The 24,030-nt window shown below is 49.3% G+C and overlaps 1 protein-coding gene across 8 annotated transcripts in view; it reads left to right on the top strand.

Moving 5' to 3' along the window:
- Positions 1-24,030, top strand: part of FAM193A (family with sequence similarity 193 member A) — a 138,348-nt gene that overhangs the window by 79,907 nt on the left and 34,411 nt on the right. For all 8 annotated transcript variants that reach the window (XR_835607.3, XM_074351670.1, XM_074351666.1 and 5 more), the window contains 7 exons: positions 1,921-2,045; positions 6,732-6,879; positions 16,350-16,427; positions 17,774-17,886; positions 17,998-18,240; positions 20,296-20,449; positions 20,565-20,744. Coding sequence is in view for 7 of the 8 variants with exons in the window: in XM_074351670.1 (XP_074207771.1) it covers positions 1,921-2,045; positions 6,732-6,879; positions 16,350-16,427; positions 17,774-17,886; positions 17,998-18,240; positions 20,296-20,449; positions 20,565-20,744 (1,041 nt within the window). In the remaining variant the exon portion in view is untranslated. The remainder of the gene's footprint in view (positions 1-1,920; positions 2,046-6,731; positions 6,880-16,349; positions 16,428-17,773; positions 17,887-17,997; positions 18,241-20,295; positions 20,450-20,564; positions 20,745-24,030) is intronic.

Below are 24,030 nucleotides of genomic sequence, written 5' to 3'. Positions count from 1 at the left end.
CTGTGCATGGGCACGCAGCACCAAGTTCAGGGTCATGGCGGGCGCCGGGGGCGCCACACGTGGGAAGCACTAAGAACAGCGTGTGGCCAGCAGGGGGTGCTCCTCACTGCAGGTGTTGTCCCAGCTTGCTTTCTGTTTGGAAAACCAATATTGGGGTCTGCTTTTCTCCTTGCATGCCTCATCTGGAGGCATGATTTCAGATTTCATAAAAATTCCTGAACATCTTCATCAGTCAGTCTTCATGTGTAGTTAATGTGAACCCCAAAACCCAGGGCCATGGCCCCATCCCTGCAAGTGATGTAACTCAGTGCCCAGGGTTGCTCACAGGCTGGCAGGCAGGGACTGCTGACTCGGCCCCATGACTTATGGGGACAACCCGGCGAGGCCTCGGCCCCCCTCTCTCCTCTGGTCCAGGGCCGAGTCTGGCTGCTGCCTTAGCTCCTGCCCGTTCTTTGTCATGGACACAAGTCATAAATTGGACCGCCGTCTACTGCTCGTCCCCCAGGGACTCCCGGCAGGCAGGGACCTGCTGGTGTAGTTCCTGTGTCCCCGTGCCCGGCACGGTGCCGGGCAGACAGAGTGGTCTCCGCTCAAGGCTGTCATGTCCTTTACACGCTTTGTCTGTGGCTGTGTCATTATTACAGCACGTTCTGAAGTAGTATGCTGGTAATAGGATGGTCTCATCCAGGCCTCAGGCCCAGTTTATTGGTTCCCGGGCCCTGGGCTTCTGCCAGTGCTGAGCAGTGGCTCCAAGAGATGCTGCGTTTGAAACGGGAGTGGTGAAAGTCAGATCTGGGAGGCACTGGTGTTCTGGTAAAACTGCAAGCACTGACAGAATTGAGGGTTTGAGGTTCTCTGCGGGTGTCATAAATTTCTGGCTGAATCTGTCTTTATGGTTCGTGAGTGTAGACGGGGACTGTAACTAGTGGAGCCAGCGTGCTCTCAGCAGCACCCACAGGTGTTTGTGTTCAGGAGTGGGAGGTGGTCACTGAACTTACGCTCTCAGCCCCTGTGTCTGCCGGTCGTCAGGTGACAGACAGTGGCGTCTGCACGGGTAAGTCGTTTCCTGACCTCTCCCGGTGCCCTCGTTCCGGCTCAGCTGGGTCAAGTTGTGAACAGGCACAGGCCCTGAGTGTGGCGGCTGTGCCCGGTGCAGCGCGGAGCCAGGAGCACTGTGCACACCGGTCGTCCAGGTGGGGAGTGTCCACCCCGGACGTGCGGGGACTCAGCACGGATAATGTGTGAGTAGCTTACAGATGGGGAGTGTGGGTCTGCACGAGCGTGGTTGCGCAGGATCTGTGGAAAGTGAATGCTGCACTTGGAAAAGGTAATTGAGCCTTCTGCCCTGGTCACCCAGTGTTGAGGGCAAATGGGCAGCTGTCTTGATGTCATTCTCATGGCTGAGACCCTCCCGAATGTTTAAAAGTTGTTGTCTAAAGTAACCGATGAGGTTCATTTATCAGGGAAACGGAAGACCTGGCCTTTCACTGAGTGTCACTAGTGGGGAAGTTACTTGTGTCTCTCAGAATGGGAGATTTCTCAAGACAGGCATGGAAATGGTTGTCCTTCAGTGTCAAAGGACGTGTGTGCGTTTACGTTGTTTGGAAGAAGGGCTTTTGATACAGTTTGGAAGCGCGGCTGTGAAAAATGGCCGTCAGATTTGTGCACTGGTTTCTCTCTCTGTCTCCCCCCCGGTGCCTTGCCCCCCTTTCTTTTGTGTTGCAGTTTTAGAAGTGGGGCTGGCTGGGCCCAGGTCCGCGTGGTCAGATGCCCACACCGGAGTGCACTTTGGGCCACACAGTAACAGCTCCTCACGAACAGAATGTTCTGGGCCTGGAAGGAGCGGGGCGGGGGGAGGGAGCCCTTCTGGGACTTTTTCGGTCTTTAATTAGTGCATCTCCGATTTCTTTATTTAACTAGGAAAACGAACACTTGAAGAAGTTCCAGGTGACGTGGGAACTGCATAATAAACACCTCTTTGAAGACCTGGTCTTCTCGGAGCCGCTTCTCCAGAGCAGCTTGCCAGCACTCGTGTCGCAGATCAGGTACTTGGTCTTAATCTGCGTGTGTCCTGCTAGGTGACAGTGCGGACCTTTGCCCTGGGTGCAGCAGGTGTGTGCCTGAACACCACTGCAGGGGCACTCCTCACCAGAAAGTTACCAGCTTAGGGGAAAATATAGTTTGGGTAGAAAGCTCAAAACCCAAAGAGTAACACGATTAAACTTTAAAATAACAAACCCACTAGGATCTAACACCACAGATTCCTCATGAATAAGGAAAAGCTGCCGTAGATGGAGCATTTTACCTGACAAGACTCAGGCTGTGCCAGGTGGCTGTGGTGTGGTCTATACTGGGGACATGCGGTGGGGGGAGGAGGGGAGGGCTCCAGCAGGGGTCCAACGGTGCCTAGGGGCTCCTGGGTGCTGGGGGTAGGGTCAGACACGCCGTCATGCCTCTCGGACGTTCCCTCCCCGTTGTGGCTCATGGCTTGGGCTCTTCTTGCTGGCGTAGAGCATCCATGGGGCTTCCTCAGGTGTGTCCAGCGAGTGTTCTGGTACATCACTCGGGGTCGTTAGCCCTGGTGATGGGGACGTAGGTTTCGGCTGGGGCCGTGTGCTCCCAGGTGGCTGCAGTTGGCGGGAGGAGGCTCCCCCGGAGCCCTGGGGCGGTGGCTTGGTTCCCTGTCTGCACACGTGTGAGCGGATCCCTGGCCTGTGGGTGTGTCACGGGAGGACAGACTGCAGTCCTCTTTACTTAAATGTGCGTACTGAGATGTAGTGGGGCAGACTCACGAAGAAAGGAAATTATTTCTAAGAAAATAAGTGATTGTTGCAGTTAACTTACACACGACTTTTTTTTTTTCTCTCGAAACCCATGTATCAACCCAGTCTTTGTTTTCTGTATTCCTAAATCCTCTTTGAGGGGTCCTAACCCGCCCCACTTCCCAGCCTCACCTCTGGAGAAAGAATAAGGGAAGGAGGATGGGGGTAGAGAGGTCAGAACACAGCGCTGTGCGGCGTGGCCTGCACTCTGCATGGCTCCTGACCCTTCCCTCATCCCCTGCATTGCAGGGCTGGTGCTTCACGCCCTCTTCCCTTCTGCGTCCACTTCCAGGCGTCTGTCACAGTCCACGGTAGGTGCACAAAGACCTGAGTGTTCCAACCGTGACCCTCAGAGAAGAAGGAGTCAGGAGAGTATTCAGTCTTGATATTGGAACACAGAGCACTGTTTTGTCCCCAGTTACGAAGTTCAAATCCACCAGAAGCACTTTTTACAAAAAGACATGCATCTTGTGGGGGGGTCCTTACAGCAAGATCCAGGGTGTACAGCCTGTTCTTTTTCTGATGAGCCAGTGGGTTTGACGGGCTGCTCGTCAGACTGGGTGGGTGGGTGGCAGAAACCTGCACTGCAGTATGAGACTCCATGTTTCTCTGCTCTGGGTCTGGATTTCTCATTCGCTCGTTGCTAATGGTCAGTGTCCAGACGTGAGCAGTGTTCTGGAGTCTCCGTGTCAATCCTGTGCTCAGGCTGCAGTACCGCTCTCAGGAGGGTCGGCGGGGGCAGGCAGAAGCCCGGGTGAAGGCAGGCAGAGCGTCCCCAGGAGGCCGGGGCACCAGAAGGACGTGGCCCTCCAAGTTCCCCGCGAGACGCCCTTGTTGGACCCGAGAAGAATTCAGATTTGAGCTGCTCAGTTTACAAATACCCACTTAACAACTCCTAAAAAGTGACAAGGCAAACACAAACGCCACGCCCGACAGCAATGACTGCGCCCGTAGTGCGCAGGATCCGTAGTGGTGAGTGTTTCAGTGCTGACCCTTTGTCTCTGCACCTGTATCTTGTTTCTTACAAACTCAAATACAGATACAGAGAACTACACCAAATAAATGTATAATGGATCAGTGGATTAATGAACTGGTAGTAGATGGCATTTCCTAGCTGCCTCTGGGAGGCAAGTCCATCTGCGCCCCGCCTCGCCCAGAGCCGGCCCACAGGTGGCCGGCGCGGCAGCGCTGCCCTTCCCTGGCTTTACTCTCTGAGTGGTCGTGTGCATTTCCAAAGTCTTGCCTGGATTTTTTATTTGATGTATCTTAAAAAAAATTTTTAATATGAATGATATACCCAAAGGTTGACCTCATTTAAAATAATGGATTTAATTTAGGAAAGTTATTTCTCTTTCTGTTTTTTAACAGCTTTATTGAGAGACAGCTCACATGCCGTACAATCACTAATTTAAAGTGTATGATTCAGCGGCTGTTGGTATATTATTATTTTTTTTAAGTTGTGGTAAAGTATATATAACATAAAAATTGCCAATTTAATCATTTTAAGTGTACAAATTCAATAGCATTAATTACGGTCAGAGTGTTGAGCAACCACTGCCAGCATCTATTTTCAAAACTTATTTGTCACCCCCAGACAGAGACTCTGTCACCGTTAAGCATTGACCTCCACTCCCCACCCCCCCCATGTCTTTCTAGATTCTTTCATCTGCAGCTCCCTCAGCCCCACCCCTTTCCCTTACAATTTACCTGTGAGGGCGCCTGCACCGGCCATCCTGCAGTGATGCCAGGTGTGGTCCTGCAGCGACACCCTCGCAGCGCTGCGCGGGCTGCAGTCTGTGCTGCCTGAGAGTTAGTGGTGGACCCAGAAGCCCCTCTGGACTCTGCTCCTGTCCCTGTGGCTAGACCAGGAGCCCATTTGTCTCCTTATTCATTGTGGTGGCTTTAGTAGTTGCTGTGCAGTTTGGTCTGTATTTTAAATATATGTTCATTGCTAAGGGAATCTTAATTGGGCTTGTGAATAAATTTACACAATGCAGACTGACTTTATTTCACTTTCCTTGTCACGTGCACGCTATTTATAATAGATGCTGCTCCCCATTATGTGCTGCTGTTTGCAGAGTGAGTGTTGAGATAGAAACTTGTTTGCTGGCCCACTGATGTCATTTGACCCTGAGGACATTTTCTGGTAGCTCCCTGCTTCCCCTCTGGATTCCACCAGCTTCACTTGCACGTGAGCCCTGTTCCTGCGGGTTGTGCTCTGAATCCCCCAGCAGAGAAGCCCCAGGCCCCCGACGGCTTGCTGTCCTTGGGCTCTGAATAGGCTCTGCAGCGTGGTGTGGGGAGGGGCCAGGCTGACGCCGGCGCCCCTTAGCACCCGTTTTACAGGGGGTCCAGGAGGCATGGTGGCGTCATGTGGAAGGTGGTTTTGCATGAAGAGTGGAAATCAGTCTGCGATGAGCCGGGTTGCAGAAGCAAGGCATGGGGAGAAAGCCACTGCCACGGGGGCTCCTGTGCAGCGAGACACAGGACCACGCGCTCGGACCTGGGGTGCCCCCTGCTGTGTGGAGCCCGGAGGAGCCTCCCAGAGGCCCTGGATTCTCTGTCTTGAAGAGTTTTGTTTCCTGGGGGCCGAAACAGCCTTAGGAGAGCCATCTTGGTGTTTGAACGAGCCCCCCTCACCCTGTGGGTCGCTGTCAGTCCCTTTCCTGGTTCTGGGCTTCCCTGCACACCTTCTCAGTGACACTGACATCTGCGGGCCCCTTTTTGAAGGGAATCTCACAGGTGGACGCGGTGTAGACAGCTTCAGCAGGCACAACTCTGCTGCGTGATGTGCGTCTTTACGCGGTGGTCACGGGTGGAGGGGGAGCTGTCTACACCCACTGGGAGGTCCTTGTTTTAAAATCACTGAGTTGTTTATCTTTATTATCAAGTTATTAGATTGTTATTGCAATAAAATTCTGAAAACAAAAGAAATCATGAAAAGAGGTAGGTACTATGAACAGTTTGGTGCTACTTTTAGATTTTTTCCATTGTCCACGCATCCCTGCCTGCCCCGACACACACGTTTTTAAACTTGGTGACGCAGTCTCATCTTAACAACTTCCCACGGTGCGTTTCCACTTCAGAGTGTGTGTAAGTGCACGCGTGTGTCCAGGTGTGAATGAGTGGGTGTGATTTAAAGTCTGTCCGGCCTGGGGCGTCCCCGGTTCCTGGGGCGTGGCTTCCAGTTCTGCGTAAACAGCGCTGGTTATTAACCCTGCACGTCTCTGTGCTCTTGAGTGACGATACGTGTGGTAAGGATGTTATGAGGTCTTCACTGTCATTATTTTGGTTCACATGTTGACATATATTGGGAAACTGGTTAAATCCTGGGAAACTGAATGCTTTCTGAAGATAAGCTGCCTGTGAGCCCGCCCTCCCCTGCTCTCCGCTTCCTCTCACACGCCTCCCTCTTCTCCAGAACCCGGGGTGTTCCCCTGTATGTGCGTCTTTTGTTTTCTGTTTGTGTTTTCATTTGGCATCTTTCCATCTTTCTTAAGATAAATAGTATAGCATAAGTAAAACTGTATTTTTTTTATTGAATTGAATTTCCTGTTTTACTTAATTTGAAGACCAGGTCCAAATTTCATGTTTCTCATTAAACGCTTTCTCTGGATCAGTGTACCTCAGGAAAGGAAGCAGGTCACAGCCCCACAGGGAGTGGCTGAATCTCCAGACCCTAGTCTTTTGAGGACAGTGTTGTGCACCCCTCACTATGTTTCTGAGGAGCTGTCACTTGTTTGGGCTTCTTCTTCAGGCCAGACCCTGTCCCGGTGCCTAACGTGTGTACCCCTCCTCCCTCCCAGCAGCCCGTCACTGTGGGAGGGGAGGTGGCAGACGGAAGCACACCTCTGGTCTCTGGCCCAGAGCCTCAGGCCCCTCCCTGTGTTGACCGGCCTCTCTCCCCAGGCTGGGAACCACGACCCACGACACCTGCAGCGAGGACGCGTACAGCACCTTGCTGCAGCGCTACCAGCACTCTGAGGAGGAGCTGCGCGGCGTGGCCGAGGAGTGGCTGGAGTGCCAGAAGAGGATCGACGCCTATGTGGACGAGCAGGTGGGTGCGTGCCAGGGCTGGGGGTGTGCGTGGGGTCTCCCCACTGCTGCTCTCATTCCATGCTGCCCCGGGCACAGCCGCTGTCCCTTGTACAGGCTGCTTCCAGGCTCAGTGCTGCCTGCAGGGGCTTCTGGGGCCTTGGGGAGCTGCTGCACCTTGGCATTTCAGGAATCATTTACTGAACACTCTGCCACTCAGAGCCTGGGACACACGGCACGTGTGGCCTTCAGAGCCCATTCTCCATCTGTCCCAACATCTCAGACACGCACAGATGGCTGTGTCTGCTGGCTGTTTCCAGGGATGGAGAGAGTGGAGAAGGCAGGCGCCCCTGTTGGAGACAGGGCCTGAGGGCAGTGTAGCTGGGCAGCCAGAACTTCGGGGGGCACAGAACAGGGCTTCCAGATGGCACCCCACTGCCTGCCCTGGCCTGCCCATCTTTCTGAAACCACTGGGAGGGTCGGGCAGGGGAGACATTCAGAGTGGGCCTTTTTTAAGGTACAGGGTATGAGGAATAATAAGGAAATGGTGACCGAGCTCCGTATTATGCTTTTGAGACTACAGGCAAGCAGAACCCTGGTTCTGGCTTACGATGTGTGCTGGTCCACTGGGGTCAGTGGTGCCACTTGACAGCAGGCTGCGGCCCCTCTGTCTCACCGTCACCATCCAGGTATGGGGTGAGGCTGGGCAGTAGGAAGGTTCAGGTGTGTTCTCGGTGCTTCCCGGGACCCTGTCTCATTCCAAGTGGCTACAGCAGTCCTCTCTCTGCAGCTCCAGGGACCAGAACTATAGGTGGTCTGTTAACTTGGGAGAATTTTTCTTACCATAGTCTCGGCATGATACCGGCTTTAACCTCTCTGTCGGGCAGGGGGCCAGATTCCAGCTTGGTAATGGTACGGAGTTCAGCACTACTGGGCTCGTCCCAGGCACGTGGTCCCCGGACTCACAGGTCTGCTTGCGCCGTGCGCTCGGCCTCCCCCACGGTCCGTACGTGGGCCCCGTGTGGCCACCCTGTTCCTGTGACGTGCTCCCCTCTATCCTGCGGCCTGAGGAGGGGGAGGCGTGGAGAGCACTGGCTGTTCTGCTTCCTTAGGGGTGAGTGTGTAGTGTGTCCATCCGTGTGTCTGTCTGTTTCACAACCAGAGGCCTGTTCCCCAGCTGTGGCTTGTCACTAACGCCTCAGCTTAGGCCTCTGTGGGAGCAGCGCTGCTCCACGTTCTCCACTGGTGGCAGCGTAGCAAACGCTGGAGTGGGGCCAGGTTGCTTGTGCAGCCTCCACGTGGACCTGCAGCCGCTTGACCGCATGAGGCCTTGTGCATCCGGGCAGCCAGCAGCAGAGCCGCTCAGAAGCAAAGGAGCAGAACGCCACCCTCCCCTCTGCTACCTGCACACATGACAGCCCATTTTTAGCAGCTTGCTGTTCAGGTGGGAGAGGAAATAGGAGCCAGGAGGGGAGAGTGGTGCACAGGGACCAGTTGCAGCGCCTTTTCCGGTACTGGGTATGAGATCTCGAAGCCAAACCGTGTCACCAGTGTGTAAAACGCCCTTGGGGTGTGCTGCTCAGGTCCCGTGGAGGACCCTGAATGGCGTTTGACCCTGGGCTCTGCCCCAGATTCATTGTGAACCTCAGCCAAGCCTTTCCCCCTGTCCTGGACCTTAGTCCGCCACTTATGAAATGACAGAATCAGATTAGATGATGTTTTACTTTTATTTGAGCCTTTTGTATTTTATAATTCTAATACAGTTTTTTCATGTGTTGTTACTAAAAAGCAGAAGAACTACAGTAAATACTCCTTGTGTTGTGAATTGGGCTGTACTGAGCTAGTTAATGGGTCCCCTATAGAGACAATCCCTTGGCAGTGTAGTGTGGTTTATTGAGGATACAGAGGTAAAGGGAGAGGTGGAGAGCTCTGATTGCCTGGGATGTCAGGTCATCAGTTCTCTGTGAAGGAGGGACCCTCAGAAAAAAGTTGAAGACTAGACACCAGCCTCTCTCCCTGGCTAACTCTTGTCACTGGGGCCCAAGCTGATGGTAGAAGAAACTCGATGAGGCATTCTTGCTTCAAAAGGACAAGGGATGTGCGATGCCTTCTCGGGGAGAGAGGCGTGAGAGCCTGCGCTGGCCTGGCCACGAGGCTGGGAGAGACGCAGGAGCGCTGCTGCTCCTGAGTCCAGGGCAGGGCCGTTGCGGAGGGCAGGGGGTCTGAGGCTGCTTTGTGGGAACCTTTGTGCAGCCTGGAGGCTTATGCAAAGGCAGCCTCCCTCTCTCCCTGCATCTGGCGATTCCTCCTGCAGGGCTGGGTGCGCCAGCTAGGAAGGACTCTGGCTTATCCCTGACTTCCCGTCGTGTTTTGTCAGTGCAAGCTTCTGGTAGTGTGAATGATGTGTGATCCTCTTCGGGTGATTTCAGAAGAGTGTTGTAACTAAAATGTTAATTCGGGTGAGGAGAAGAGGAGGTAAACGATCATGCCCTGAACGCTGTGCTGAGCGCTGCGCTGAGAAATGTAGAGCCTATAACCTCGTTGCTGCTCACAGTCTCTCTAAGAAATAATGGTGTTACCTGCGTTTACAGATGAGAAGAGACACTGGAGCGTGTATTGGCTGCCCCCAGGCCCCTCAGTCAGGGAGGCTGGCCAGGATTTGTACCGGGGGTGTCCATGTCCTGCCCTCCTGGGGACCCTGTGTGGTCTTTCTTACTTTACATCATAGGCATGATAGATGTGAATGCAATGCTAGGTTCAGAAATTCCTCCTTCATTTCTCTGACTGAACTATGACTAAAGATGTAAAGGCGTCAGGACAAGTCCTCAGCAGAGGGTGAGACTGAGACTTAGCTCAGACCAGGACCTCCTGTGTGGGGGCAGGTGGGGCTCGGGTAGGGTGCGCACTTAGCAGGCACGGAGTCTTGGGTTCAACCCCCAGTACGTCTGTTTAATTAGCTAATTAATAAACCGAATTAGCCCCCTCCCAGCCACCCCCCAAAAAGCCCAGACAAACAAAAAAGAAATCCTTTGGGAACAGTAACTTCTTGTTTTATCTGTTGCCTGAAGTCACACATTTATTTAGGAATATAATACACAGTATTATCACTGCTAGTTGATAAAAATGGGGTGTATGTAAAAATAACAACATATGTGTTTTCCCCAAGAAGAAAATACAGTCCTTACTTAAAAAGTAAAGCTGAAATTGAATTTCTTTAAAATTACATGTCCTTATACTTATAAGTGTTTACATTAAAAATAAGAAAGATGTCAAACCAAAAACCTAATTTGCAACTTATAGAACTAGGGAGTGGGGGAGATAAACTAAATCCAAAGCTAGCAGAAGGAAGGAAATAATAAAGGTCAGAGCAGAGAGAAACAAAAATAGAGAACAGAAAACAGGATAATCAGTGAAACCAGAAATTGGCTCTTTGAGAAGATTAGCAGAATGAATGTGATCAACAGAATAACAGCTTATGAATAAAGTAAGAAAAAAAAAGACTGAAATTACTAAAATCAAAATGAAGTAACGACATTATTACCAGTTCTACAGAAATAAAAAGGACTACAAGAGAGTACTGTGAACAATTGCACACCAACAGATTGGATAACCTAGATGAAGTGGACAAATTCCTAGAAACATACAACCTAGTAAGACTAAATCATGAAGAAACAGATTCCGAATAGACCCATAACTAGAAAGGAGACTAAGCCAGTGTTCAAAAATCTCCCAGCAAATGAGAGTTCGGGACCCAGTGGTTCAGAGGTGAATTCTAACAAACATTTAAAGAAGACTTAGTACCCATCCTTCTCAAACTTTTCTAGGAAATTGAAGAGGAGGACACGTCCTAACTCGTTCTTTGAGGCCCTGGATACCAAAGCCAGACCAAGACACTACAAGAAGACTACAGACCAATGTCCTTTGTGAATATCGATGCAAGAATCCTTAACAAAATAGCAGCGAGCAGAAATTCAGCATATTTAAAGGATGTTACACTATGGCCAATTAGGAGTATTCCAGGAATGCAAAGATGGTTCAACATACGAAAATCACTGTAGTATGCCACATCAACAAAAAGGGAAAACCACACGATCACCCCAGTTTACGCAGAAAAAGTGTTTGACAAAATTCAACACCTTTCATGACTAAAAACACTCAACAGATGGGAGTAGTAGGAAACTACCTCCACATAGTAAAAGCCACAGATACAGGAACCCGCAGGAGACGCCATCCTCAGCCGTCCAAGACTAGGGACGGGCAGGGATGCCCGCTTCCACCGCTTCTGTTCAGCACAGTGCTGGGAACTCTAGCCAGAGCACTTAGGCAAGAAAAAGAAATAAAAGGCGTTCAAATGGGAGAAGAAGAGTACAATTATCTCCGTTTGCAAATGATGTGATCTTATATGTGGAAAATTGTAAACATTCTGCCAAAAAGCTGTTAGAATTAATAAGTGAATTCAGCAAAGTAGCAGGATACAGAGTCCACACACAAAAATTAATTGCATGTGTACATACAAGCAATGAACAGTCTGAAAAGGAAATTATGAAAACAGTTTTATTTACAATGGCATTGAAAAGAGTAAAATAACTTAGGGATTAATTTACTCAAGGAGGTAGAAGACTGCAGAACATTCAGTTCAGTGAGAACTGTAGAACATTGCTGAAAGGAAGTAAAGAGGACATAAATAAATGGAAACACATCCTGTGTTCCTGGATTGGACAGCTTAATATTATTAAAATGTTACCATTACCCAAGGTGGTAGTATAGATTCAGTGCAGTCTTGATCAAAATCCCAATGATGTTTTTTGCAGGAGTAGATAAATACACTCCAAAATTTGTATGGAATCTCTGACCCAGAATAGCCAGAAAAATGCTGAAAAAAAAGAACAAAACTGGAGGACTCACACTTCCTGCTTTCAAAACTTACGGCAAAGCCGCCGTAATCAAAACAGTGTGGTGCTGGCATACAGACAGACATCCAGACCAGTGGAATAGAACACAGAGCCCAGAAATAAACCCTCACATGTAGGTCAGATGAGTTTCGACAAGGATGCCAAGATCCTTCAATGGGGAAAGGGCGGTCTTTTCCGCAAGTGGTGCTGGGAAAACTGGACATCCACATGTGAAAGAGTGAAGCTGGACCCTTACCTAATATCACATGCAGAAATTTACTCAGAATGGATTGAAGACCTAAAAACATGGAAGACCCTTGAAGACATTAAGTGAAATAAGGCAGACAAAGAAGGACAAATACTGTTAGGACTCCGCTCACACAAGGCACTGAGAGTAGGCAGAGCCAGAGACAGAGAGCATGGTGGTGGTGCCGGGGCTGGGGGAGGGGGAATGGGGTTGCTGTTCAGTGGGGACAGTGTCATTTTCACAAGATGAAGAGTTACGGGGGGGATGGTGGCGACGGCTGCACAACAGTGGGAATGTGTTTAACGCCACTGAGGTGGCTAAGGTGGTATATCTTGTCTTACGTATATTTTACCACAACAAGAAAATAAAAGGGCATTTTCTGTCTTTCTTTTCGCCATGGAAAATGATCCTCTTCACTAAAGCAACCAAAAGCTAACATTCGTACTTTGATCCACCTTTCGAGAAATCACAGTGCCATTAACACAGGTTAGGGAAATGGAGCAATTTTAGTACCAGTCATTCTAGAATCCTTGGAGTGGGTATCAGTCCCTTTAATCAAGTGGCATTTTAGAAATCATATAATAATTCAAGATTTCAAAATGTTGAACGCCTACAGAATAACCAGCATTCACAAGTAGGTGTGGGCACAGGGAGACAGGCGGTGGCCTTGAAATCAGTTGTTTCTACTTGCTTGTAAAATCTATCCTTTGTGCACTGTTTGATGCATACACAGCCTGCAGGTGAACACCTGCTCCACAAAATCTGTCCCGGAGGGCGCGCAGAGAGGGTCAGGAGGATGTTTCTGTTGGCGTTATTTGTCAGACAGCTCTGCACTGAGCTCTGGAGTGAGATGAAGAAATGACTACCCTTCTATTTAGCTTATTTTAAATCATTTTTAAAATTTGCAGTATTAATAGCTACTTGTAAAAGAAAGCATTTTTTTTTTAGAAAAACTGCAGACATATGTAAAGAGAGAATTAGCACCCATATTGAATCTTCCCATACAAACCTGTGGCATATGTCTCTGTTTGAGGTTGTCCCTTTATCCTAGATTATGGTTTTATGGTTTGTACATTTCTTACTGAGCTTATACGGAGGTGTTTTATAGTTTTATGGGCTGTTACGAGTGGCCTCTTAAATGACAGAATGAAGTTTCTTTTTTTGAGGGGGGAGAGGTAATTCGATTTATTTATTTATTTTGAGGGGAGGCACTGGGGACTGAACCCAGGACTGTGTGCAAGCTAAGCATGTGCTCTACCATTGAGCTATACCCTCCCCCCAACAGAATAAATCTTCTAAAGAGCTATTGCTGGTGTATGTAGGGAGGCTGAGTTTTACTTCGTGTCCAGTCGTCTCACCAAACTCCCTTATTAACTCTTAACAGTTTTGGAATTGATTGCTATGATAATCTTCTACGAATAATAGTAGTTTTGCTTTATCCTCTCCAGCACTTGACCTTTGTGTCGTCTGTCTGTCTGGGGTTTTTGCGTTAGCTAGAGTCCTCAAAGCTCCGTCAAGGGTGTTGCTGGCAGCACCCTTGTTCAGCTCCTGGCTGCTCTGGGGTGCTTCGGACGTTTCACATCAAGTCTGATGCTTACCAGACAAATTTTTGATACTTTTTAGCAAATTAAATAAATTTCCCCCTTTTTAATAGCTTATTAAAAGGTTATTGTTTTTGTTTTTTTTAAAAAAAACCAGGATTAGACATTGAATTTGTATGGTTTCTTCCTCCTGTATTTCTTCGTGAATTAGATTAGGCTTCCTAATTTTGAGACACCCTTGCGTTCCCTGGAATTAAACCCTACTAGATTGTGATGCATTATCCTTCAAGCCGTTGTTGGATTCAGTCAGCTGGTATTTTACTTAGGATTTTTATATCTGTATTCTGAGGTATAGTGAGTTTTCACCTCTAAGGTATTGTCTGTTTTGTATAAAGGTTATCCTAGTCTCATAGAATGAATTGAGAAGCTTTCCATGTTTTTCAGCTTTCAGGAGTAGCTCGCATCTCCTGTTCTGTGAAGGCCCTGACAGAACGCACTGTCGGACTTTTGGGCCTGATGCACATTTGAGTGGAGGAGGAGGGGCAAGGACTGTGTGTCTTTGACTGCCTTTTCAGCTTGCATTGCATTTATTAGCCTGTTTCGGGTTTTCTACTATTGAGTGAGTTTTTCAAATTGACATTTGCCTGGGAAATGATCCACATCATTTAGATAAAGGCGGGTACAAGCTTGTGCTTACAGGGGAGCTGATGAAAATGGGCAAAGTGATGGCTGCGGGAGAAGCCCCGCATCTGACTTCACACTTAGAGAGCGAACTGTCTCCCAGAAGGAGGCTGGCAGTGCGCCCTGGTCTCAGTGCTGACTTGTCCAGAGGAGCCCAAGTCTGGATTGTTAGGCGTGACGTCAGGAGCCTTCTGCTGTCGGCCCAGCTCCTGGAGCACATTGTGCAGGCAGCAGAGTCTCTGTGAGCCGCTTGTTGGCAGCCCTTCTTCAGACGTGAAAAGCATAAGCTGCACACATGTATTCCTTGTGGTTTAAAAAAATCTCTTTCGTGTGTGTTCGTGTCCTTTCTCATTCCTGCTCTTTTTGTGGTTCGGCCCGGGAAGGAAGAAGTTCAGAGAATCAACTTCCAGATTTATTGACATTTACTTCTTTGTTTCCCCAATAATTTCAGTCTTTGCCCTTAATTTCTTATTAGTTGATTTCTTGTTTCGTTTGGGCTTCTTACATTGAACATATACTTTTCAGTCTTTTTTTGTTCTGTTTTGTTCTCTCATAAACACCTCTAAAGTATACATTTTCTTTTCTATCTTGGACACATCCAAAATTCGATTTTTTAAACGGACTGTAATTTCAACTTAGATTTTGTCTCTAATACTTTGAACTATTAAAAAAATTAAGTGCATGAATTTCATTTTGTTAAATTACTCTTGTTTTATTTCAGAGGGTTTATTGGTAATGTTAAAATTTGAAGATCTAGTTGACTTCGTCAGGTGATGCAGGAAGCAGGCAGCGTCCCCTCCGGGGCCGGAAGGCGGCCCCCTTTTGGTAGTATTTCCCGCCTGTAGGGCTGGATGTATGCCCCCTCCCTTTTTTTCCTTCTGATAATTTGGAAGATATATATCCTATTTTTATCCTTTTAGTGGTTACTCTTAGGTTTTTAATAATTATAAGAATACATTTTTCAGAAAGATACATGCACCCCAGTGTTCACAGCAGCACTGTGTACATGGAAGCAACCTAAACGTCCACTGAGAGACGACTGGATAGAGAAGCTGTGGTGTGTATATACACACAATGGAACACTACTCCACCATAAAAAAGGATAAAATCACTCCATTTGCAGCCACATGGGTGGACCTAGAGACTGTCATTCTAAGTGAAGTAAGCCAGAAACAGAAAGAAAAATACCATATGATATCACTTATGTGTGGAATCTCAAAGACAAATGAACTCATTTGCAAAAACAGAAACAGACTCACAGACATAGAAAAAAACTCATGGTTACCAGGAGGGGAAGAGGGCGGGAAGGGATAAATTGGGAGTTGGAGATTTGCAGATACTAATATATATAAAATAGATAAACAGGTTTATACTGTGTAGCACAGGGAACTATACTCAATAAGTTACAGTGAAAAAGAATGAAAACGAATGTATGTATATTCACGTGTGACTGAAGCACTGCACTGTGCACCAGAGACTGACACCGCGTTGTAAAGTGACTGTACTTCAGTACAATGGACGTATACCAAAAAGAGAATGCATTTACACAAACAGCAAGATGACTCATTTCTTAGACATCCCCCTCAAGTAAGGCAGTCCCTTGAACCCATTTTTAATTCCCTATTCCCTTCAGTTCTTAAAACCTTTTGTCAAATCTGCACCGCTCAGTGTTGGCTGTCCTAACCGTCTCTAAGCCTGCAGCTCAGCTGTGCTGAGTCTGCTCACGTTGTTGTCACACCGTTGAGCTCTGGAGCTTCTTGCGCCCTGTCTCTGGGGTTGCCTCCTCTCGGGGCCTTCTGTGAAGGGCGAACCGGTCTTCCTCCTGCCCGAGCCCTTGTCGTGCAGGCCCATCCGCTCCACTCGCCGCGGTGACAGGCCCCTCTCTGACACCTCAGTTTGTCTGTTCAGCGTGAGCCGGTCTCGGGGCTCTCACCTGAGGAAGACACGTGTCTGCGATGGCTCTGAGCGAGGCAGGCACGCCGCCAAGACGGCCGTGGTGAGCGTGCCCGGCGCCGCAGCTTCTCCTGTCTGCAGATGCTGCTTGTGTGTCATTTTTAAACGTCTTGAAAATGTCCCGGGTGGCTCTTGCTGGTACTAAGGGTTTTTGTTTTTTACGTCCCCTGTTAATTAGATGACACTGAAAACCAAACAGCGCGTGCTAACGGAAGACTGGGAGCTTTTTAAACAGAGGCGATTCGTGGAAGATCAGGTAAGGCTGGGGGCCGTTCGGAGGGGTGGAGGCAGGTCACAGAGGAGTGAGTGGCTCTAGATTAGAGACCAGCATTTCAACACCGCATCGCACTTCTGCCTGTAAGACTGTTTCTAAACGTGTCTCCTGTCGCCTTCCTTGTCTTCTGTATTCCTTAAGGCACACCCCTGTTTATGGAGTGACCCACTCGGCCCACAGCCACCCCCAAGTCCCCACGGTCTCCTTCCAGGCGGGTGGTGTCGTCTGCAGGTCACCCTCGTGGGGTGACACGCAGTGAAGTCACAGGGCTGGACTGGGCCCGCCCCTCTGTGCTGGGGGCCCTGCTCGCCCTTCCTCCAGCAGCCCTGTTCCCCTCTGCCTTGTGTGCTGGCCTCCGGGCACCTGACCTCCCTGGGGAACTCGCTTCCCTGGATTCCTGGGCATGTGCCGGCTTCTCTCCTGATTGGTCCCCTTGCCGGCTCCGCTCCCTCGGCCTTCCCAAGATGTCAGTGCCTCTGTCCTGAGACATGGCTCTCCCAGCCAGCACCGACCCACTGCCAGAGCTGGTCCAGAGGCTCGCCTGCTCCACTGGAAGTTGAGGTGCCGCTTCCTTGGGGCTCCCGTTCCCAGCCCTCCATCCCCTCCACTCGCCTCCCTTGCACCGCATTCCTTTCCACCTGTGCTGCGTCGTGTGCTGATTGTCCAGACTTCCGTGTGCCCTGTCCACACCATTGGCCTGGTGGGTGCTGGACGCTGTGGCTCTGTGTGCCCAGGCTGCTCCTTCCCCAGACCCACTCCTGCTTAGTCCCGGGTGGATAGACCACCAAGGGTCTTTTAAAGGGGATGCCAAGCCCATGCTGTTCGCTGGCCTGGACGTGCTCCTTGCCTCTGACAGAGTACCAGCCCCCTGGGCCTTGCTGAGGCCTGGCACGCCGAGCTGCTTTCTTGCCTCTCCAGCACCCAGAGCTGATCTCTGCCAGGGTGCCGCCCATGCCTTGTTTCCCCAAAAACCTTGGTTTTCTACCTGCCTCCTCTTCCAGAATCTCATGTCCTCAAGGGCAGTGATTGCCTGTGCGCTCCTGGGACCTAGCGAGTACCAGGTGTGCAGCAGTTTCAGGGTGAAGGCTGGGCGTCTGCTGCGGGGGGTGTCAGTGCGTTAGCTGGTGAGGAATCTGTTAGGGGTCACCGGTCCCTGGCCTGTGTCAGGACCCTTCTCAGCCCCACGGCTGCTGCCCTCTTGTCCTGGCCCTGTCCCACTTCAGGAAGCTAGTGAGCCCAACACGCTGCCACAGCTGCCGAGATCTAAGAACCTCGTCATGGAGGATGGGTCCCGCAAAGTTAACCTGTTGTTTCCCGATCTCCTCCAGTTAGCGAACAAAAAAGCCGCCCCTGGTGAGAACAGCTTCACGGACACTGTGAGGCACGTGCTGTCGTCGCGGCTGAGCATGCCCGACTGCCCCAACTGCAGCTACAGGAGGAGGTGAGCCTGGGTGTGTGCGCAGCGGGCCTGCAGGGCCTTCCTGGCCAGCGGAGGCCCGGCGCGGACCCTCCCTGTTGGCTGTCTCGGTAACTGTCCTCAATTCCTGATCAGGTGTGCTTGTGATGACTGCAGCCTGTCACACATCCTCACTTGTGGCATCGTGGATCCCCCCGTCCCTGGCGACATCCACATTCACCAGCTGCCACTCCAGGTGGACTCTGCCCCCGACCGTCTCTCTGAGATGCGCCCACCGAGCGCGTCGTCGGCAAGCTCAGGGTCAGGCTCCAGCTCTCCCCTTGCAGCCCAGCAGCACCCCAGACTCATCCTCACAGACAACGGCTCGGCACCGACTTTGTAAGTCCCGACTTTGTGCCCAGGTTTCAGAAATTCACGGAACCCACTGATGAGACACCTCGACGGGGGTGTCTGTGGACATGCGTGTACCACTGTAGTGCTTCTCAAGAGAAAGGACCCTTGTTTTTTTAAGCAACTTTTAAAACATGAAGTCAGTAAACCCAAACTTGATGCTGTTTCATTACCTGCCAAAAAGAAGGTGAATTAACAAATGCCAGCCAGGAAAGTGGTGTTCAGAGCAGTGTCTCCTCGTCCCGTCTCCCTCGTCCTCGTAGCTGCAGGCGGTCAGCCCGAGCTCATCCCACTTCATCGTCCCTCCCACATCCACACCCGTTCCGCGTCTTGCTAAGCCCTCAGGTGGTCACTGTAGCAAGCGATGGACAGGTCCTGTTTTCCACGTCCTGCATCCCCAGCAGGACACCGTGTGTGCGAGGTGGCCATGCAGCTGCCACACGTTCATGCTGTGTGGCATGTCCGTGTCTTTGTGACCCTGTGGTTTGTTGAGGGTCTCAGCCCTGCCTTCTGGGTGGCCGCACGCCGAGGAATGTCTTGTGTAGGGAAACCTGGGTTTTCAGCCTGCACGTCGTAGGGCCCTGTGGATGCGACTGGCCCACCTGCTGTTCCCCGACCTTGGGCTGCTCCACGGTTCTCAGGTGCCGGCCGCTTCCATCCGTTTTGCGTGGTAACTCTGACGCTTTCCTTTCGAGTCTTTCAGTTCTCAGTGTCGATTTGGTCTCACACTCAGAGTAGTTCCAGGGGTTAGTCTGACCCCACAGCTCTTTGCATTGAGCTCAGACTGCTCTCAGGGCTCTCTGGAGCCTGTGCAGGGGTGTTGAGAGCTTCACAGCTGCCACTAGTGCTTTTCACAGGAGTGTATTAACACTGAGCAGATGTAGTCAAATGGAAGCTTACGCTGGGCCTTGGCACCTCGCGGTCTGTGTTTTCTGAGTATGAACTGCCGTGACCTGAGGACCTCCCGGGCGGCCTCTGGTCTGCGTTCTCTCTTTCTCGGTGCCGACTTGGTTAAGTAGAGTTAGGCAGTCGTGGGCGCTGGGCCGTGGATCTTGTGGGCTCTGGGATGTTGAGGCCTGCCTTCACATCAAGCACGTGGCCTAGTTACATCCTTCCTGCACCTCGGTTTCCTCCTCTGAATCATGGTGATGGTGACACCCCAGGAGGCCCAAGCAGCCCTGGCCTGGCGAGCGCCCTCCTGCTTCCTACATGCTTCGTAGCATGTAGACTTGTTTTCCTAGAAACGGAGAAGACACCTGAGTTTGGAGATTCGGGACACTCTTCCGTAAAGCCAAAAGAGCTCCAAATCTTAAGATTCTCCTTCTAGGGGGCCATTATTTGTCAAGGCTCCAGGCAGACTTGGAGGCATGTTTATGCAGAGCGTGGGGCGTCCGTTTGTGCTTTGAACTGTGTGCACTAAGCCAGGAATCTGTGCCAGCTCTTCCCATGTGCCAGAAATCCATACATTGTACGTGGCTTCCTTGGGCCATGGCAGGGCAGTCTTTCTACTTTCCGTTGGTGTGTAGTTCCATTTGCCCACCACTTACATGCTTTGCTAAAATTGGTGCCTGGTTAAGGTCATGACCGACTTTTGAGCTTTTAGTGTTTTGTCACCTAAGTGCCTTTAGTGCTTTGTTCAGCTGGCTGTGGCTGAAATTGTGGTAGCTACCAAAACGCTGAAGACCTAAGGTTGTTCTCCATACCCCTTCCATTTTAATCAAAGATTGTGTCTTTTTAGAAATGGCAGAGAGAACAGCTGTACATCAAGCACTTCAAGTTGAATGGAAGTGTAATATCAATTAATCTGATTAAATTTTGTCATTTCCTTAATATTTCTACTTTTGGAGTTTCTTTTTCCATTCTTCCAAACAGCACAAGTGGTGATCTTGCGGGCATTTTTCACTCGTGTTCAGGTTATAAGAGGTGTTAAGACCGTGAGTGCTTCTCTGTGTAATTCTCCTTTGAGAGCAGCGTCAGCTGAGGGAGTTCACTAGCTGTCCCCACGGGTGAGCGGCCTCACAGGGACTGTCTCTGCTGTCTCAGTTGTAGTGACGATGAAGATGTCGCCCCGTTGTCCGCTAAGTTTGCTGACATCTATCCGTTGAGTAACTATGACGACACGGAGGTGGTGGCCAGCATGAATGGAATCCACAGCGAATTGAACGGTGGCGGGGAAAACCTGGCGCTGAAAGAGGAGGTACGGGCGTGGCCTCTTCACAGTGGCGATAGTGGCATAAAATGGTGGTCCGGGGTTTCAGTTTTCTGTATCCTTCTGCTCTGAAAAGTGTGAATGACAAAGGGTGTCTTTAAAGTCCCCTCAGGTAAGCAGTACCAGCAGTAGCTCTTCAGAAGCTGACGATGAAGAGGCGGCCGGCGAGAGCAGTGGGGAGCCGCCAGGAGCCCCGAAGGAGGACACGGCCCCAGGAAACGGGAACCCCGGGAAAGAGGAAAGTAAAGTGGACAGTCCACCCCCATCTTACCCCGCCCAGCAGGTATGGTCTTATTTCTTTGAACTCCGTTTTGCCAAGGGTCTCTTTCTCTGTGTCTGGTTTCTCTAAACATGACCATTACTGAACTCAAAATTATGTCATTTCAAGTAACTTCTGGAGATGAGGACTGGAGAGGATCAAGGTGCACTTAGGAGCTAAACCAGTGTGACTCGTACCCTCCTGTTAGTCTTGTGTGTCTTGCTTGAATCTGCAGTCAGCGTTGTCTTGATTTGCCGCACCCCGAGTAGCTCCAGGGATTTAGGTGTTGGGGAGTCTTTGTAGAAGCAAGGGGAGGGCTTTTAAATAAAATAAAATTGTGGAGTGTTAAAGCTTCAGAAAACATTGGTGTTGTAAGGGAGCTTTTTTCCTGGTAGAGATTTGTTTTTCTGTTAACCAGAGGTGAGGGTACCTTACCAGACTATTATTTTTTCTTAGAGACTCAGTTTTATAACAGATGCTCAAGCAGTTTTCAAATGAAAGGAAACACAAAGGAAGGTCACGGCCATTTGCAGCACTTTACTAGGCAGTGAAGTCTCCAGTCGAGGGTGCTGGAAGGTGCTCCATTGAGAGATCTGGCTCCACCTCCTTCCTCGTCTCCCGGCCCAGCACCTTCCCACCCCAGTCCCAGTGGAGACCCAAACTGGCCTTAGTGATGCACTGTGTGTCCTTCCGGTGTTTGTGCAAATGCCAGCATCCCTCCGCTTCCTTCTGAAGAGGCCTGCACCGGAGCACAGCCCGCTCTGCCCCTCACCCGGCGGCGCCTCCCGGCCGGCTGCCTGCAAGGCGCTTCTTCACGCCCCTCTGCTGGCCTCCCCGTGCTCTGTCTGTGGACGGACATTGTTCCATTTCGTTTTTCTCTCTAGTCCACCTGCTTCCCTTTGTTTTCCCACCGTAAACGCTCCAGTGAGTAGCTGTGTACATCTGACATTTTCTACACGGGCAGTTCCACCCCTAGGATTGGTCACAGCAGTGGCTTTACTGGGCTAGCGCGTGGTGGCCTCCCCCACCCCCTGGAAGAGAGTGACACCGTAGTTCTGAACTCTTGCCTGTCTGGCAGGTAAAAAACGATAACCCTGTGGGCTTTCAGGTTGCATTTTTCTGGGCAGAGCTGAGCGTTCTGTCGTCTGTTGGAGGGCTCCTTGCGATCGTTTCCTTTTCTGCCTTGTGCTGGAGTCATGAGAGTTCTGTATGTGCTGGCACAAGCCCTGTATCAACTGTGTGATCTGCGAGTACTTTCTCTTGGTCTTGTGGCATGTCTGTTCTTTTTTTATGGTACTTGAAAAGCAGCAGTTCTTAGCTTTGATGCACTCCAGTTTGTCAGTTTTTTCTTTTATGGATCATGCTTTTGATGTCATACCCAAGAAATTTTTGCTTAATGCAGAACTGTTTTCTTCTAGAAGAGACATCATTTTAGCTTTTACTTAGGTCTGTGATTCGTTTGAGCTGGTTTTGCTTATGATCTGAGCTTAGGGTCCAAATTCATCTCTTTGCATGTTTGGATATCCAGTTGTCCCAATACCATTTGTTGAAAAGACCATCCTTTCCCCTGTTGAACTGCATTGGTCATTGGTTGAAAAGTAATTGACTATAAATGGAAGAGTTAATATCTACATTGAGTATTCTGTTCATTTGATCTCTATATCCTTAGAGTATAAACCCATACTGTACTTGACTGCTCCTTTATAATAAGTTTGGAAATCAGGTGGCATCTGCCCTCCAGCTGGGTGGGCCATCTTCAGAATTTTTAGGCTGTTCCTTTGCATTTCCTTGTATGTTTTAGGATTAACTTACTACCTTCTACAAAGAGGCCTGCTTGGGTTTTGGTAGAGATTGTGCTGAATTCTTGAATATTTGGTAGAATTCACCAGCAAAATCCTCTGGGCCTAATCTTTTATTTGTGGGATGATAAGGATCAATTTGGGGAAAATATAATCTTGAGAAAGTTGAATCTGTCAGCCTGTGGAACAGTCTGTGCTGTTTCTTTCCATTTATTTAAATTACCTTTAATTTCTTTCAGCAGTTTTAAAGATCTTCTTGTCTGTGGTTCTTGAGCATAGTTCTTAAATTCATTCTTAAATATTAGGTGTTTTTTGATTCTGTAGTGAATGGTATTTTCTAATTTCAATTTTCAATCGATTGTTGGTAATATACAGAAATACAGTGGATTCTTATAAATTGATCTTAAATTCTCCAGCTTTGCTAATAAACTTGTTGCTTTTGAGGGGTTGAGATGTTTTGTGTTTGTTCCCTTCCTTCAGATTTTGCAGGGTCGTTTTGTCTGTGAATAAACAGTCTCCTTCTTGCTTTCCTACCTGGACGCTTTTGGTTTCTCACTCCTGCCTTGCTGAGCTAGCTCGAACCTTCGGCACAGTATTGAATAGAAGTGGTGTGAGCAGACATCTTTGCTTATTCCCAGTCTTGGGGGAAGCACTCAGTCTCTGACAGTGAGCAGATGCTAGGCTGGGCTGCATGTGTGTCCTTGTCAAGTGACTGAATTCTGTTCTGCGCCCAGATTCCTGAGGGTTTATCATGAATTCGGGTTTTCAGGTCCCTTTTCTGCATCTGTTGAGAACTCCCTGTGGTTTTTGTCCTTATTCTGTTACTCTAGTATATCTCATCAAGTGACCTTTTTGGTATTAAACCAACCTTGTGTTCCTAGGATAACTCCCACTTGGTCATGGCATATAATCCTTTTTTTTTTTTTTTCTTTTTCTTTTTTTAATGTCGGTTGATTGGTTTGTGAAGATTTTTGCATCTGTGTTGATAAAAGATACTTGTCTATAGTCTGTCCTTACGGGGTCTTCGTCTGGCTCTAGTATCAGGGAAATACTGGCCTCATAGAATGAGTTGGGAGGTGTTTGTTCTGCTTGTGTTTTCTGAAGGAATTTGTCTTGAGGTTGAGATTTCTTAAATATCTGACAGAGGCCACCAGGGAAATTCCAAGGGCCTGGTCTTTTTTGTGGGAAAATTTGCAATAACTCATGTGAGTTTCGCTGACTCGTTACAGGTCCATTTGGATTTTCTGTTTCTTCTTGGGTTGGTTGAGTTAATACTTCATCTTTTTAGAAATTTACCTTCCTCATCTAAGTTGTCTGGTTTGATGGAATGAGGCTGTATTAGATTCTCTTTTAATTCTGTGGAGTCTGTAGTGTAGTGATGTTAATTCCTGATTTTGGTAATTTTGTTTACTTTTTTTAACCCCTTCAGTCAGTCTGGTTGTAGGCTTATAAATTTTTGTAAATAACCAGTTTTTGGTTTTGTTAATTTTCTGTTTTCCTCTTTTCTATTT

This window comes from Camelus bactrianus, chromosome 2 (assembly GCF_048773025.1).
Source record: "Camelus bactrianus isolate YW-2024 breed Bactrian camel chromosome 2, ASM4877302v1, whole genome shotgun sequence".
Taxonomy (NCBI): Eukaryota; Metazoa; Chordata; class Mammalia; order Artiodactyla; family Camelidae; genus Camelus; species Camelus bactrianus.
Note: the sequence above shows the minus strand (reverse complement) of the source record. Positions and strands in the feature narration are given on the sequence as shown.